The following is a 16,655-nucleotide window of genomic DNA, read 5'->3' on the forward strand; positions in this document are numbered from 1 at the left end:
GTTTTTCATGTGTGATTTGAATTCAAAAATTATTGTTCCCACAGACCAGGCTAATTGTAAAAGTACTATCAAATAATTAATATTTGTATTCACTCGCTTCCATATATAATATAGTCTGCTAATATACTTTTAGAGAGAATATGCAATTGTGAGTCTAGTTAATCTTGCCAATTAATTATATACAAATCTCATTTAGATTCATGTTTCACTATAATAACACTAAACTACAGTTTTTGCGAATTGAGTCTTTAAATATATAGAACTGTATGAAACATGCACAAAATTGATCAGTCTGTTGCCTTTAAATATTAATAATTTTATTTAAATTAGCATATTTGAGAATTAATACATCTATAATAAATTTCAAATAATTATTTTACTCAAAGGTCTTTACAGAAAGCTAGTTTGAATTATGTTCTCAAGTAGCTGACTTTGGCAATTTGTGTTTCTGCAAACGTCCTTTCATTACTGATTTATTCCAATGCAAGAAAAAAGTCATTAGATTTTTCAGTACTTGGGTATTTCTGAGAGATAGAAACACGCTATGCCTGGATGACTCTACCCCAAAAATATAATATTAAATTAAATAATAAAGTAAAATAAACTGTGGCTGCCATGGAAATGGGAGGCACATCCACATGCACCTATAAGACCTCATATCCTCTGAAAAAAGGCATGAGATTGCAGCATGTGCACATGTAGGGGCAAGGAAAGACGCTAAGTTTATAGATGTTCAGGAAAGGGCTAACTTGCCTCTCCTGGGAGACTGGAAAGAATGTTAACATTCCCTGAGCGTGTTGGGCAAGAAGAGAGGAGTCCATTATAAATTCTCTTAGAGTGATGAGGACTATGCCTAACACCTTGCAACGTACACTGGGAGAGTCTGAGAGTCCCATTGACACTAAAGGTATTCCCTGTGGGAAGAGGCACTGTTGAGTGCACAGTTAGCTCAGTGTATACTTGGAAGGAAAGTTATGACCAACCTAGATAGCATATTCAAAAGCAGAGACGTTACTTTGCCAACAAAGGTCCGTCTAGTCAAGGTTATGGTTTTTCCATTGGTCATGTATGGATGTGAGAGTTGGACTGTGGAGAAAGCTGAGTGCTGAAGAATTGATGCTTTTGCACTGTGGTGTTGAAGAAGACTCTTGAGAGTCCCTTGGACTGCAAAGAGATCCAACCAGTCCATCCTAAAGGAGATCAGTCCTGGGTGTTTATTAGAAGGACTGAAGCTAAAGCTGAAACTCCAGTACTTTGGCCACCTCATGCAAAGACTTGACTCATTAGAAAAGACTCTGATGCTGGGAGGGATTGGGGGCAGGAGGAGAAGGGGACGACAGAGGATGAGATGGCTGGATGGCATCACTGACTCGATGGACGTGAGTCTGAGTGAACTCCGGGAGTTGGTGATGGACAGGGAGGCCTGGCGTGCTGCGATTCATGGGGTCGCAAAGAGTGGGACACGACTGAGCGACTGAACTGAACTGAACTGATATTGGTGAGCAAAGAAGTCTTCTCATATGTCATAAAAGAGGCCCAAGATAGCTACTAGTCAAGGTGACTAGAAATCACATTGACCTTTAGCTCCTCATTTTCTGAGGGACCAAAGTAGCTTGGGGTGCACAGTGTCAGGGAATTATACAAGAAAGCAAGTGACTCATGGAGCAGGTTTTTGCAAGAGAGTGAAAATCTCTCTGTCATGTCCAACTCTTTGTGACCCCATGGACTATACAGTCCATGGAATTCTTCAGCACAGAATACTGGAGTGGGTGGCCTTTCCCTTCTGCAGGGGATCTTCCCAACCTAGGCATCGAACCCAGGTCTCCCGTATTGCAGGTGGATTCTTTACCAGCTGAGTCACAAGGAAAGCCCAAGAATACTGGAGTGGGTCGCCTATCCCTTCTCCAGTGGATCTTCCTGACCCAGGAATAGAACTGGGGTCTCTTGCATTGAAGGCGGATTCTTTACCAACTGAGCTATCAGGGAAGCCCTGTTTTGCAAGAGAGAGATGAGGCAAATAACTGGAGGAGATGGATACTGAAGAAGCAAAATCAGTGATAGAAAATGTTGATAAAAGTGCCATGGCCTCAGCTCTTAATCAGGCTTCTCAGGTGGAGTCATGGTAAAGAATCCACCTGCCACTGCAGGAGATGCAAGAGACACGGGTTTGATCCCTGGGTCAGGAAGGTCCCCTAGAGTAGAAAATGGCAACCTGCTCCAGTATTTTTCCAGTATCTTGCCTGAAAATTCCATGTCAGAGGAGCCTAGTGGGCTACAGTCAGACATGACTGAGCAAAGCACAGCAGCAGCAACGTTTAAACAGGAGCAAAGTAAAACAAGAATTTCTAGAACTAAAAACTTGATTTTTGAATAAAAAAGTGTTATTACTAAAACTGCTAAAAAGAAAATTTAGGAGAGCAAAGGTTGAAAGAAGCTATCACAAAATAAAGAGTAAAAATAGAAACAAGCAAACAAAAAAGAATGATAAGGACACAGGGGACTGAAGTTAGAGCCCATATATGCAAATACATGTCAAAAGGAAAAGAGACAGGAAGAAATTTTCCATTGATGACACACGAGAAAGACAAGATTGTTTGTGGAATAAAAAACATAACAAGCAATTCTAAAATTTGTATGGAACCACAAAATGGGACTTTATCACTAAAGCAATTTTAAGAAAGAAGAACAAGGCTGGAAAAAGCATAATGCTCCCTGATTTCAAACTATACTGCAAACGTATAAATAATCAAAACAGAATAGCACTGGCACAACAACAGACATGTGGGTCAGCAAACAAAATAGAGAGCCCAGAAAACCAGCAACCCATCCGTAAGTGGTCGATTAATTTATGACAAACGAGCAAAAAATGTACAACGGGGAAAGAATAGCCTCCTCAAAACATGGTGTTGGGAACTCTGGACAACTACATGTGAAAAATGAAACTGGGCCACTATTTTATACCACACCCCAAAATTAACTAAATGGATTAAAGACTTGCATGCAAGACTTAAAACCATAAGCCTCCCAGAAGGACATGTAGGCAGTGACCTCCACGACACAGGTCCAGGCAATGACATTTTGAATATGACACCAAAAACAAAAGCAACAAGAGAAAAATAAGCAAATGACTGTATCAGACATCAAGGCTTCTGTGCAGCCAAAAACAAAACCACCACCACCACCAAAATAAAAGGGCGACCTAATAAGTGAAGAAAATAATTACAAATCTTATCTGATAAGAGGCCAATATGCTAAATATGCAAAGAACTCATACAGCTCAATAGCCGAAAAAAAAAAGTCTGATTAAAATATGGGCGGAGGGTTTGAACAGACATTTTCCCAAAGAAGACATACAGATGGCTGACAGGTACAGGAAAAGATGCTCAACATCACTAATCATCAGGGAAATGAAATCAAAACCCCTGTGAAAAACCACAGCCTGCGAGGAACTGACACTGATGCTAACTTTATGTTCATTTCTTATGCTTGTCCCTCATGACAAAGATCTCTTTGGAAGAGGCCTGCTAGTTAAACCTAGTGCTTCCTTGGTGGCCCAGACGGTTAAGAATCCACCTGCAATGTGGGAGACCTGGGTTTGGTCTCTGGGCTGAGAAGATCCCCTGGAGGAGGGCATGGCAACCCGTTCCAGTATTCTTGCCTGGAGAATCCCCATGGATAGAGGTGCGTGGGGGGCTTCAGTCCATGGGGTCACAAAGAGTCGGACATGACTGAGAGACTAAGCACAGTTAAGCCTAATATTTAAACTTCTTTTCTTTGTTCTCCATTTCTAATTTTTACACATTTCTGCTCTCTGTGTAATAGGTTAGTATATGTCATCTCCATTAACTTCATAGATTATATTTATGTGCTTTGGGTAGTTTCATTTAATGTAAGAAATGCACTTTTATTTTTACCGTTTTTTCTTTACACTATAATTGTGAGGTGTAACATTATTACAGGGAGTTGTTTAATATATATATTTAGAATTTAACAAACATTACTAAAAGCAATGCCTCTGAATCTGCCACTGAAGGAGATACAAAGAATGCTGGCAGGTCTGGAGAAAGAAGAAGGGCACTGGAAGAATCAATGGTCCTGACTTCAGACTATACTACAAAGCTGTAGTCAGCAAGACAGTATGGTACTGGCACAAAAAACAGAAATACAGACCAATGGAGCAAGATAGAAAGCCCAGAGGTAGACACACACACCTGTAGGCACCTTATCTTTGATAAAGGAGGCAAGAGTATACAATGAGAAAAGGCAGTCTCTTCAATACTTGGTGCTGAGAAAACTGGACAGTTGTGTGTAAAAGAATACATTAGAACACTTCCTAACAAAAAATAAACTCAAAATGGATTAAAGAACTAATTGTAAGACCAGAAACTATAAAGCTCTTAGAGGAAAACATAGGCAGAACACTTTGACATAAATCACAGCAAGATCTCTATGACCCACCTCCTAGAGTAATGGAAATGAAAACAAAAATAAATGGGACCTAAATAAACATAAAAGCTTTTGCACAGCAAAGGAAACCATAAATAAGATGAAAAGACTACCCTCAGGATGGGAGAAAATAATTACAAATGAAGCAACTGGCAAAGGATTAATCTCCAAAATATACAAGCAGCTCACACAGCTCAATATCAGATAAAAACAAAAAAAAACAAAAAAAAACCCAATCAAAGAATGGGCAGAAGACCTAAACAGACATTTCCCCAAAGAAGACATACAGATGGCCAATAAGCACATAAAAAGTGCTCAACGTCACTCATTACCAGGGAAATGCAAATGAAAACTATAATGAGGTGTCACCTCACAGCAGTCAGAGTGGCCACCATCAAAAACATCTACAAACAACAGATGCTGGAGAGGGTGTGGAGAAAAGGGAACCCTCTTGCACTGTTGGTGGGAATGTAAATTGATACAGCCACTATGGAGAACAGTATAGAGATTCCTTAAAAAACTAGGAATAAAACTACCACATGACCCAGCAATCCCACTATTGAGCATATACCCTTTGCTATGTTTAGTCACGTCTGACTCTTTGGGATCCCATGGGCTATAGCCCACCAGGTTCCTCTGTCCCTGAGAATTCTCCAGGCAAGAATACTGAAGTGTGTTGTCAGGCCCTCCTCCAGGGGGTCTTCCCAACTCAGGGATTCAACTCAGGTCTCCCTCATTGCAGGTGGATTCTTTACCATCTAAGCTACCAGGAAAACCCAAGAATACTGGAGTGGGTAGCTTATCATGTCTCCAGGGGAACTTCCCAACCCAGGAATTGAACCAGAGAGTCCTGCACTGCAGGTGGATTCTTTACCAGCTGAGCTACCTAGGAAGCCCTGAATAGCCTGAGAAAACCATAATTCAAAAAGACAGATGTACCCTTATGCTCACTGCCACACTACTCACAGTAGCTGGGACACAGAAGCAACCCGGATGTCTGTTGACGGATGAATGGATAAAGTTGTGGTACATACATACAATGGAATATTACTCAGCCATGAAAAGGAGTGCATTTGAGTCAGTTCTGGTGAGGTGGATGAGGGTAGTGCCTGTTGTTATACAGAGTGCAGTAAGTCAGAAAGAGAAAAACAAATATCAAACATTAATGCACATGCATGAAATCTAGAAAAATGGTACTGGGTACTGAGGATCCTATTTGCAGGGCAGGAATAGAGATGCAACATAAAGAACAGACTTGTGGACACAGTGGGGGCTGGAGAGGGTGGGAGGAACTGAGGGAGTGGCACTGAAAAATATACATGCGCCGTATGCAAAACATAGCTCGTGGGGAGTTGCTGTACAACACAGGGAGCTCAACCAGGTGCTCTGTGACACCCTAGAGGGGTGGGGCGTGGTGGGGGTTGGAGGAAGGTTCAAGAGGGAGGGACACAGGTGGTTTGGGAGCGATGAAGTACAAGCTTTCTAAAATTCATGTCTTCGATGCAAGTTAGAATAGGTATTATTTGATTTTAGGAGACAAATAGATAAAATAGTTTTATCTATAAAAGTTTAATATATTATTATAGTCACTAATGAAAAAGAGGGATGTAGTAGAATATCCAAATTAAGACTGTAATGAAGGAAGAGACAGAATTAAAAGCAAATTCATTAAACAAGCATAAGGAAAGGAAGAAAAGAGGAAACGATAATTTAAATTGGAGTTAGGATGGACGAAATATAAACTAATCTAGCAGGCTAGTGAGTAAAACATACGTAAAATAATTAAATTTCCCTGTAAAAAACAAAGACTTCCATATTGCTTTCAAAAACAAGGTCCACATATATGTTATTTTAGGAAAAAATTTATGCAAAAACAAAGTGATAGTGGTGTTGATTAAAATGTTCTCTCAAAAGATAAGTCCTAATCCCAGTACCTGTAAATGTTACCTATTGGAAAATACATCTTTGTAGATGTAATTACAATGAGGTTATTGAGTGAGTCCTAGTCCAACATGACTAACGTCTTCATAAGAAAAGGAGAAGACACACAGACACAAAGACACAGGGGAAAAGCGCGTGTGATGATGGAGGCGGAGACTGGTCAGTAAACCCAGGCATGCCAAGGATTGCAGCATTCCAGAAGCTAGGAGAAAGGCATGGAATAGACTGTCCAGAAGACATGTGATGATGGAGGCGGAGACTGGTCAGTAAACCCAGGCATGCCAAGGATTGCAGCATTCCAGAAGCTAGAAGAAAGACATGGAACAGACTGTCCAGGAGACATGTGATGATGGAGGCGGAGACTGGTCAGTAAACCCAGGCATGCCAAGGATTGCAGCATTCCAGAAGCTAGGAGAAAGGCATGGAACAGACTGTCCAAAGGCATGTGATGATGGAGGCGGAGACTGGTCAGTAAACCCAGGCATGCCAAGGATTGCAGCATTCCAGAAGCTAGGAGAAAGGCATGGAACAGACTGTCCAGAAGACAGTCTCAGACTGTCCGTGGAACTTCCAGAAACAGAGAAGAGCTCTGGGACACCTTGATCTCAGACGTTCAAACTCTAAATATTTGTTGTTAAACCCTCAGTTTGTCATAATTTATCACATGTGCCCTGGGAAACTAATGACAGAGAAAGGTGGAAAATAAAAGGTAGACCAGGGAAGTGCAAACCAAAAGAGAGTCTTATCAGTAAAGGACCAAGCAACGTATCAAAAAGAGCAAAATTCTAGGGTACGGATAGAAAATGAAGTATTACATAAATGTGAAAGTTACAATTCTCCAAGAAGTTTTAGAGAAGAAGTACTAAAAAGGGCACAGACACAAGATCCTATACTCTAGAAACAGATGCTCTAGAATCAGGCTGTAGTTCCAGGCTCTGTTATTAAATAGCTCGCGACTTTAGGGATATTACTTAACTTTTCTACACTTATAAAATGGGAATGATAATAATATTTCAGTTATTGGCAGTTATGAGAAACAAATGAATTAATATATTTAATTTATATATGAAAATTATGTATTAATGTGTTTAAAACAATAGCTACCATAAAGCAAACATCAAAAAAATGTTAGCTATTATTTAACTATTACTGTAAAACACCATATAAATACTAGCCAAGCAACATGGAATATAAAATAAAACCTCAAGAAAAGAAGAACTTTATAAGGTCACTAATTGGTAGAGAATTTTAAATAATTACTTTCAGAATTTCACTTATCAACTTGCCACAAAAGAACAAAGTCTACAGAGTATCGGATGATACAACCAAGATAAAAGACACACACAGTATTATACCAAAGGCAGAAAATAGATCCTATTTCCCACTCACAAAATCTCATTATTATGAAACTAAGATAAATTCTAAGGTACTCAAAAAATCTTATAATTCACATTCTCTCTCCATGACCCAAGAGGATTAGAAATCAAAAATAAAAGGCCAGAAACAACTTAACTATTTGAAGATCAAGCTATTTACATAACAATAACTCCTGGAAACTACCACTCTTCTCCGCATCACTGAGGTTTATAGCAGTCAACTGGTTGAGTTGTACAAAGCTGTACTCACCCGAGAATGGCCAGAAACCACTGGTTCTAAACCAGGGTGGTTACATCTCCTTAAGGAAAATTTAGAAATGCATAAGCACACATACAGTTATTAAAAAGCCTGAAGAGTGCTGCTGGCCTTGAAGGTTTGAAAGTCAGGGATGCTGAATGTTCTGCAAAGCTTGGAATATTCTTTCACAGCGTAGAACTGCCATGGCCAAAACATCAATACTACTCCCATTGCTAAACAGCATTCTAAAAACGACTCCAGGGCAAAGCATCCACAGATGCTCAAGATATTTCTATTTAAAATTAACTTAATACTACTATGGTAAAAAAAAAAAGTCTTCTATAAACATAGCAGACAATTCAATGCTCAATTTTCCATAGCAAGAACAAAATTCAAGAACTTTCTTTGTTTTTGAAAACAGACAGCATGTAAGATTGTTTAGAGATTGTTGCAGAAACTCATTTTCTTTTATTACTAAGACTCAAAAAGGGAATTCACATTTTTATATCCGTAGAAGAATTAGACAAATGGATGAGTCAGTACATGGGGAAATAAATGTAAATCTATGTAATTTGCTATTTAGTTTAGATTAGCTAGTTTAAATTCTGAGTGCACCAAACTTAGTTAACAGAAGCATCAGTGCTGAGGGTAACTATTTTTCACACTTCTTCATATAAAAGCAAAGTATCTCAACGGTGTTTTTTCTTAGTATTTCTGATGGTGCTAAGGTACAAGGCAATGTTCTAGAGTAGACAGCATATACAGGGATGAGAATGAAGGAATATGGGTTTAGTGTTGGCTCTACCATCTACTAACAATGTAACATTCTCTGTGCTTCAGTTCAGCTCAGTCCCTCAGTCATGTCCAACTCTTTGCGCCCCCATGGACTGCAGCACGCCAGGCCTCCCTGTCCATCACCATCTCCCAGAGCTTGCTCAAACTCATGTCCATCAAGTCGGTGATGCCATCCAACCATCGCATCCTCTGTCATCCCCTTCTCCTCCTGCCTTCAACCTTTCCCAGCATCGGGGTGTTATCCAAAGAGTCAGTTCTTTGCTTGATGATTTAGCTTCTCTGTGCTTACCCATCAGTAAACTTAGGATAAAGGATTTGCTTCACTTGTCTTGAAGGACAGATTTAAAGTAACTAGAAACCCCCCACGGGACCTAACAGGCTGCACTGGGACTTGCCTTGGCTCTACCTTATCCCCACCACATTTCCTCTTCACTCTGCGGCCCTGCTTTCCTTGTTCCAGGGTAAGGTCTCTGTATTGACCCTTCTCTCTGCCCAGATGCTCTGCCACCGACAGCTTCATGCACACACTCCTTCCCCTGCCTCTGCTCACACAGCACCTTGTCAGAGAGGCGGCCACACACCATGCCATGAAACACAGCTCTCCTCTTTCTCTGTCGCTTTATTCTACTTTATTCTTTGACATAGTGATGATCTACCGTGTTAAAACCTCAGATTTTACCTTGCTTGCTATTGTCTCTTTGTAGGCTGTAACCTCAAGAAATGCAAGAAAAACTGCTATCTCTACTTTAGGAATAATATTCTCATAACAAATTATATTTTTCTGGATCTGTCCATATAAAAACTTAACAATGTGTTTCGTTGGGAGGCTTGTAGCTCTACTTTTTATTAATTCATGTGAGATTATGTCAATATTATTTTTTATGACATTACATATGGTTTCAGACACCATTCTCCTGATTTAGAATAGTATGGAAAGTTAGTTACCCTTTTAGCCTTTCTACCATTCCCCTCTTGGTTATCCCAGGGCTCAAATATTCAAAGCATGCACTGATTTTGCATTCTGCTTCTCTGAAAAGATACTCTATGACTCTTTCTGGAAGTGAAATTTGTTTCTTCACCAAAAGCAGCAAGACTTGGACGTGTCACAAGCTAGGTGCGTCAGAGCTATTCTTCGCTCTAATAAAACACCTTCCTGATCGCTTCCAGGTTTGCGTTAGTCATGTTGGTGTCTGTCTCCACCACACTACTCCACTGCAGTAGAGTGGAAAGCAGAGACCGTTTCTTATCCATTTGATATTTCGCTCATACATCGTACATAGCAACCCTGCCATAATTCTTGATTAATTTACTGAGTACAGACATTCATGCAATGGTCCACACCCCCACCCTTCTTTACGGGGAAGCGAAGAAGATTACTTACATTTCGAGCCCGACGAAGAAGAGCCGCTGACAGCAGACCTCGATCCTCCTTTCATGGAGAAAACTCCTTTTCCCCTGCGCGTGGTCGTCACTGCCGCTCGGGGCCGCTTCAGCGGGATGACCGCGCGGGGCGGCGGAGGCACACGGCCGTGGTAATCGAACAACCTTCACGAAACACAAACGCGGCTGAGAGCTGTGGCTCACACCTGCGCGTTCTACCAAACGTCTGAGATGATTAAGAGAATGGCCTTGAAAAAACGTCAACACGTTTTTTAATACTGTAATCAGGAAGATTCATTTTCACTAAAGGAATGGGATGCTAGTATAGTCTATGCTTTCTGAACATTAAAATCTGACTCCATATGAACTCACTTTTATAAAGGCATGAAAGAACAAAGAACTTTGCAACATGTTGGAGTTATTCTGACCTTCATTCCCAAGTATATTTCTTTGCTTGATTTAACAGATTTATCCTTCTTAGGAACAGAAATCTTCCCCTTCCACATCAGATACTTAGCAAGATAGTTTGAAAGGAGGAAAAGATCATGCAGAATCAGGGACAGAGCAAAGAAAATTAGTGTATAATCAGAAAATATCTCAGAAGGTGGGAAAAAAATAGAAGTATGACTAGTTTAAAGAGGGCAGCTGTGAGAGAAAAATCAACATGGTTCCTTCCCTCTCACTAAAGACTTTCTTAAGTAATGAAAAATTTTTCTGACTAGAAAAAAGGGAGCTGAACTTGGATGAAAGGCTGGTAGCATGAGCACAAAACTTTGTTGACTAAAGAACTGATAGAAAATGTTTATCAGGATGATATTTTATTTTTCTGACCATTTGGTAGATGTGGAAATTGAGACTAGAGATGTTTGTAGTTAGCTATTAAAAATGTCTCTAACAAAGAATACCAATAAAATGCTGAAGCTTCTGCTTAAAAGTGAAAAATGATATGCATTTGCATTAGACAATGAAAGGGATAAAGTATGAGTATTTACATATTTATAAAAATATGTAATTAATATATTCAAAGTCTCATACTGCATACACACAACAAATTTTTGTGTGATTAAGCATATTTGAGCAGCATAAAAGGACCAGAGGGAAAAATTATATATATATATATATACTCATTTATTTTTAAAACTATTTGCCACTGAGGCAGAGGTATTATTGCATTGTCTACTATAAATAAAATAGCATTATTGAATTAAAATGATGGTTATTATATATTTTATTATGACACTATTATATGGATTCTCAAAGTTGGTTTAAAACAGTCAATAGAAAATCTAATGTGAAAGACAGAAATGAGAAAATGAAAACAGCTTTAAATTTTAAAATATTTAAAACCTTCTATAATTGGTTATTTCATAAAATTACATCTCATTTGTATATACCAATGGAAACGTGATAATCTCTTTTTGGAAAATAGTATATGAAAGATAATGATTAAGATAGGCTGGTTTCCAAGTATTCATTCAGAAACACTGAATACTATGACACTAGAGGGAAGAAAAGTCGGATGTACACAAACCACATTTGAAGCAGACCTTGGTACTAAGAATGTCTTTAATATTAGAGAGCTAACAGACCCAAAAACAATGATTTGGGAACATGCTAGGAAATACTAAGAGATGTCTGGAAAGGAAAAGAAATGAAAGGAGACAGAGTTCAAGAGAGGGGTCATCCTCTGCGCATAAGCAAAGTCCATTAGAGCCGAGGAGCTGCCAGCAAAGAACAGGTCACGGATGCCCACACATTAGAGCTGACTTCAAAGGGTACAGGACGATGAGGCCGAAAGGCGCCGTGGACCATTTTCATACCACTAGGGGCTCGAAAATCAGAAGGGTCAACTAAGCCTGCCCCTCATTTCAATCACAAAACAGGACCTACATTATTTATTTATACGTTGAATTCACAGAGCAACCTAAGTCAGTGAACCACAACACAAAAGGCGCTTCTCGTGAGCTACCGCCCGCAAAGTTACCGAAAGAGCAGAAACGTGACAACTGACCCGTCTCTTCCAGGGTGGAAGTTGCTGCTGGAGATGAAAGGGGAGCTCTTGTGGAGGAATCATTTCCCCAGGACGTCAAAATGCCATTTAGCAGGTTAATGAAATAAACTAATCTACACACTGAGTTAAGAAACTCTCTAAAGCACAACTGAAATATAAAATGGTGTAACAGTGCTATACTGGATGTCAGGTCAGGTGAAGACATCATACTCTCTACTACTTTAATGATAGTGCAATTCAATAATGTTTTAGAACTGCACTGTTCATCAATATTTCTGTTGTTTCCCCCCAGACAAGGATTACAAAACTTCCAGTGTTGGCCAGGTATGATCTCATGCTGAAAAAACGGAGCTGCATTTGTTCACTATATTTGTGACACATTTTTAGCATAGGATGTACATTTTAGTAAAGCAGTATATGTTGTGTTCTTTGTTGTAAGTTGCTATAGGGAGAGGTCCTTGTTTTCTGAATATTTGGATGTGTTACTTCAAAGAAAGATGACTCCTTTCCCGTTACAGAATCAGGTAAGGTTTTGCCAATTCATTCTGTCTCTCTGTTGGGAAGATATGCAGCATTAGAACTTGATTTTGATAAAAGTGATATTGTAACACACAGACAAAGCTAAAAGGGCATTTCATATGAGAGCATGATTTTAAATTTTAATGGAGCTGGAAGTTTGTTACTTTTCACTGGGCAAAGTTGAGCTTACCAGAAACCAAGAGGAGGAAGACTGGGAGTTGTTTTCAAGCATGAAAACATATTAATAACAAGATAAGGATGGAAAGCAAGGCCATTCTCTAGGATTGCAAGATGTAGCAGTTCTTCTAAATACAGAAGGAAGTAGGTGAAAGGCAGCCTATGAAGGAGACACAAACATTGGCTTTCTCATCAGAATCCTGTCCTCAGCAAATCAGAGAAAATAGTCCAAGAGAAATTTCCATCTGATAGAATTCAATGGAATTCAAATCTCCAAGGTCACTTGAAAACTTTAAATTCTTTCCTTCTTCTTGATTTTTGTTCTTCCATTCTCAGAATTGTATTCCCTTTCCTTTCCTTTAATGGCCCTTCATTTTCCCTAATACTATTAGAATACTGTTTTTCCCATTATGTTTACAGGTCAAACAAATAATGATTTAAAGTCAAACACATAATTCTCTTTTCTCTAAGGCCTATTTTAAAACAAAAACTTTAAAAGACCTACTCTCAAGCAATAAATAAAGCAAATGTCAGATTTTAATAAAAACAGCAGGTTGAGGAAGTTTGAAGGTCTATTTTATTTAATAAACATTTCTACTTTTCATGGGACCATTTTCTGTTTGGAATTTTGTTTGCTTTAATAATATCTGAGATGTGTCATTTCATTATCAAACAAAAGCTGAAAAGTGGTAAGCAGTTTTAATATTGATTTATTGATAAAAAATATACACAGCTTGTGTCTATAAAAAATAAGGATATTCTTTTTAACAGTTGCTTTTTGGACAAAGACAATTTAATGGCACATTGATGTACGAAATTAATATAATTTTGAATTCTTGTTTTTACTAAAAGGCTTTTATTATTAAACTTCAACAATAAAAAAGCAACATTTTAATGTATTTTCAGAAAATATATATGGAAAAAATAACCTCCTATCTCTTACCCTAAAACAATTACTGTCATTTTCTAATCTTTTTTCTACAAGAATTCGTATTTTTTTACATAACTGAAAACATAATGTATCCTGGCTAATTCTCTTTGGTTTATATTAAAAACATTTCCCACGTTTGCTAAATGGTCTTTCTAATGTTTATTTTTAGCTCATTAGGTAAAAAATCCACCTGCAATGCAGGAGACCCCAGTTCGATTCCTTGGTAGGGAAGATCTGCTGGAGAAGGGATAGGCTACCCACTCCATTATTCTTGGGCTTCCCTTGTGGTTCAGCTGGTAAAGAATCCACCTGCAATGCAGTGAGACCTGGGTTCGATCCCTGGGCTAGGAAGATCCCCCTGGAGCAGAGAAATGCTATTCCACTCCAGTATTCTGGCCTGGAGAATCCCATGGACTGTATAGCCCATGGGGTTGCAAAGAGTTGGACGTGACTGAGTGAACTTCACTCATTCACAACGTTTAAGTTTTGTGGTGCATTTTCACAAGTAGATATACCACAGTCTAATAAATCATTACTTGATTGCTGGACTTTTAATTTGATGCCCATTTTTCACTGTCAGAAACTCCAATACTTTGGCCACCTGATGTGGAGAGCTGACTCATTTGAAAAGACCCTGATGCAGGGAAAGACAGGGCAGGAGGAGAAGGGGCGACAGAGGATGAGATGGTTGGATGGCATCACCAACTCAATGGACATGAGTTTGGGTGGACTCTGGGAGTTGGTGATGGACAGGGAGGCCTGGCGTGCTGCAGTTCATGGGGTTGCAGAGTCAGACACGACTGAGCGACTAACTGAACTGAACTTTAACTGTCAACCAATGTGATTTTAAAATTCATGAAAAAAATTGAAAATGTAATATTTGTGTATTATTTTGTCACTGAACACTAGATTATCATTTAGATAAATAATAACTTAAAAATCAGTAATTATCTGTTTTCTTCTAAATTTCCCACATAAAAATACTTTTTCATTTTCCTTACTTACGAACCCAAATTTACAGTCACTATGGGATTAAGTGCTAACCAAAAAGTGTAGTCTGGACTTTGGGTTAAACAACTGGCCTTCCCAGAACCAAAATTTGACCACCTATTCAGGGCCATGTTCTCCCTGGACGCTTTTAGCAGATAAATGAAGATCAATAACTCTAGGATCGGTGATCTCTGGCTGTGTCTTCATTCAACCTTGTTGAATGACAAGAAGGGTTTCTGTCTTCAGCTTATTTGACTTCTGATAAACAGAATCTATAAAACCAAACTAAGATGCCATTCATTTTTTAAAAAGGCTATATTTGAAATCCACATGAATGATTCTAGCCTATTAGAATATCTGCTTTCTGTACTGTTTGAACTACTTGAAATTCATAAAATCTGTTTGTAATTTCTACCTTTTGACTTCAAATAAGCTTTTGGTTACAGCTGAATCCAAAAAATGCTTTTTATAGGCACACTTCACTTGAGACCAGTAAATGAATAATTCTTATTTCTGTTTTTTTGTCACTAAACTTTTCCATGATTTTCCGTGAAGCCACCCTTGCCAACAGCCCACCCCCTGCCAGCAAGCCCCATCCCTGGTCTTGTACAAATGCTTCTTGAACATGCTTTTAAAGCATTGACTGTGATCATCAATGATCTATTTTAGCAATATCTTGACCTTAATCTAATCTTTATATTTTGTACAATTTTGGTATCTTGTTAAAAAGTGAATGGATTCAGGTAGCAATTGTGAGGTTATTAATCAATAAACTGATTCTATTTAATTCTTATAATTCTGTAACATGTGTATTGTTAAGCCATTTTGCCCATGAAGGAAACTTGTGGGAAATGGATGAGATAACCGTCCCACCCCCAAGTTTAACCAGTCAACACACATGCGTTGAGACCTGCAACTTGTCTTCTAACTCCGAATCACATCCTTCGTCAACCGTGCCATGCTAAGCCTTCCAAGTGTTTTAAGTGGAATCCCATTTTACCAGATGGTAATTTAAATTTGCATAGTGAAACAGACGTTGCTTCTTGCTAATATGTTTTTCCAATATTCATGAATATATACTGTGCTCCATAATCAATGATCTGAGACAAGTACAACGTGACTTAGAGTTGTTTTTCATTAACTGCAACTCTCGTAGCTTCTCCTATGTTAATTTACTCAATGTCAAAATGGATCCAGAACTGAGCAATGCCCCATTTTGAATCACTGGTATGTATGTGTATACACACACACACACACACACACATATATATTTAAGGTCAGGAAGCTCTGACATTGCTTCTTCTTCTTTTTTTTTTTTTTCTATCAATAGAAGTTTGCTCATTACTGGAGGTGATAAATGCCTCAGTGCCTTTCCTGGTACTATTGAAGAGAGGTTTCATTAAAACTGCTGATATCTCAGAAACTGAAAACATTCCTTGGGGGTATTCCGAATTTTAGCTATACTTCTCCTTTTACTTTACTTGGGATAGTACAAATATTTATGTTTCATTTTAATAACATGTAATGTCCTTCATTTAGAGTCATAGTTGGCCTTTGAAAGAAAACGCCATTGAATGCTGTAAATTGGGCAGTTTTTTTTGGTACAGCTTAGAATAACTTCGAAAGTCTATTGTTAGTGATACTCTTCCCTGGTCGCTCAGACAGGAAAGACTCTCCCTGCAATGTGGGAGACCCAGGTTTGATCCCTGGATTAGGAGGACCCCCTGGAGAAGGGAATGGCTACCTACTCCAGTATTATTGCCTGGAAAACTCCACTGCCAGAGGAGCCTGGAGGGCTACAGTCCATGGGGTCACAATGAGTCGGACGCAACTGAGTGACTATCACTTCAC

At 38.8% G+C, this 16,655-nt stretch overlaps 1 protein-coding gene across 11 annotated transcripts in view; it reads right to left on the bottom strand.

Annotated features, from left to right (window-relative positions):
* RALYL (RALY RNA binding protein like) overlaps positions 1-16,655 on the bottom strand; it is an 826,242-nt gene that overhangs the window by 73,669 nt on the left and 735,918 nt on the right. For all 11 annotated transcript variants that reach the window (XM_061439477.1, XM_061439475.1, XM_061439476.1 and 8 more), the window contains one exon: positions 10,178-10,341. In XM_061439477.1, the coding sequence (XP_061295461.1) occupies positions 10,178-10,341 (164 nt within the window). The remainder of the gene's footprint in view (positions 1-10,177; positions 10,342-16,655) is intronic.

This window comes from Bos javanicus, chromosome 14 (assembly GCF_032452875.1).
Source record: "Bos javanicus breed banteng chromosome 14, ARS-OSU_banteng_1.0, whole genome shotgun sequence".
NCBI lineage: Eukaryota > Metazoa > Chordata > Mammalia > Artiodactyla > Bovidae > Bos > Bos javanicus.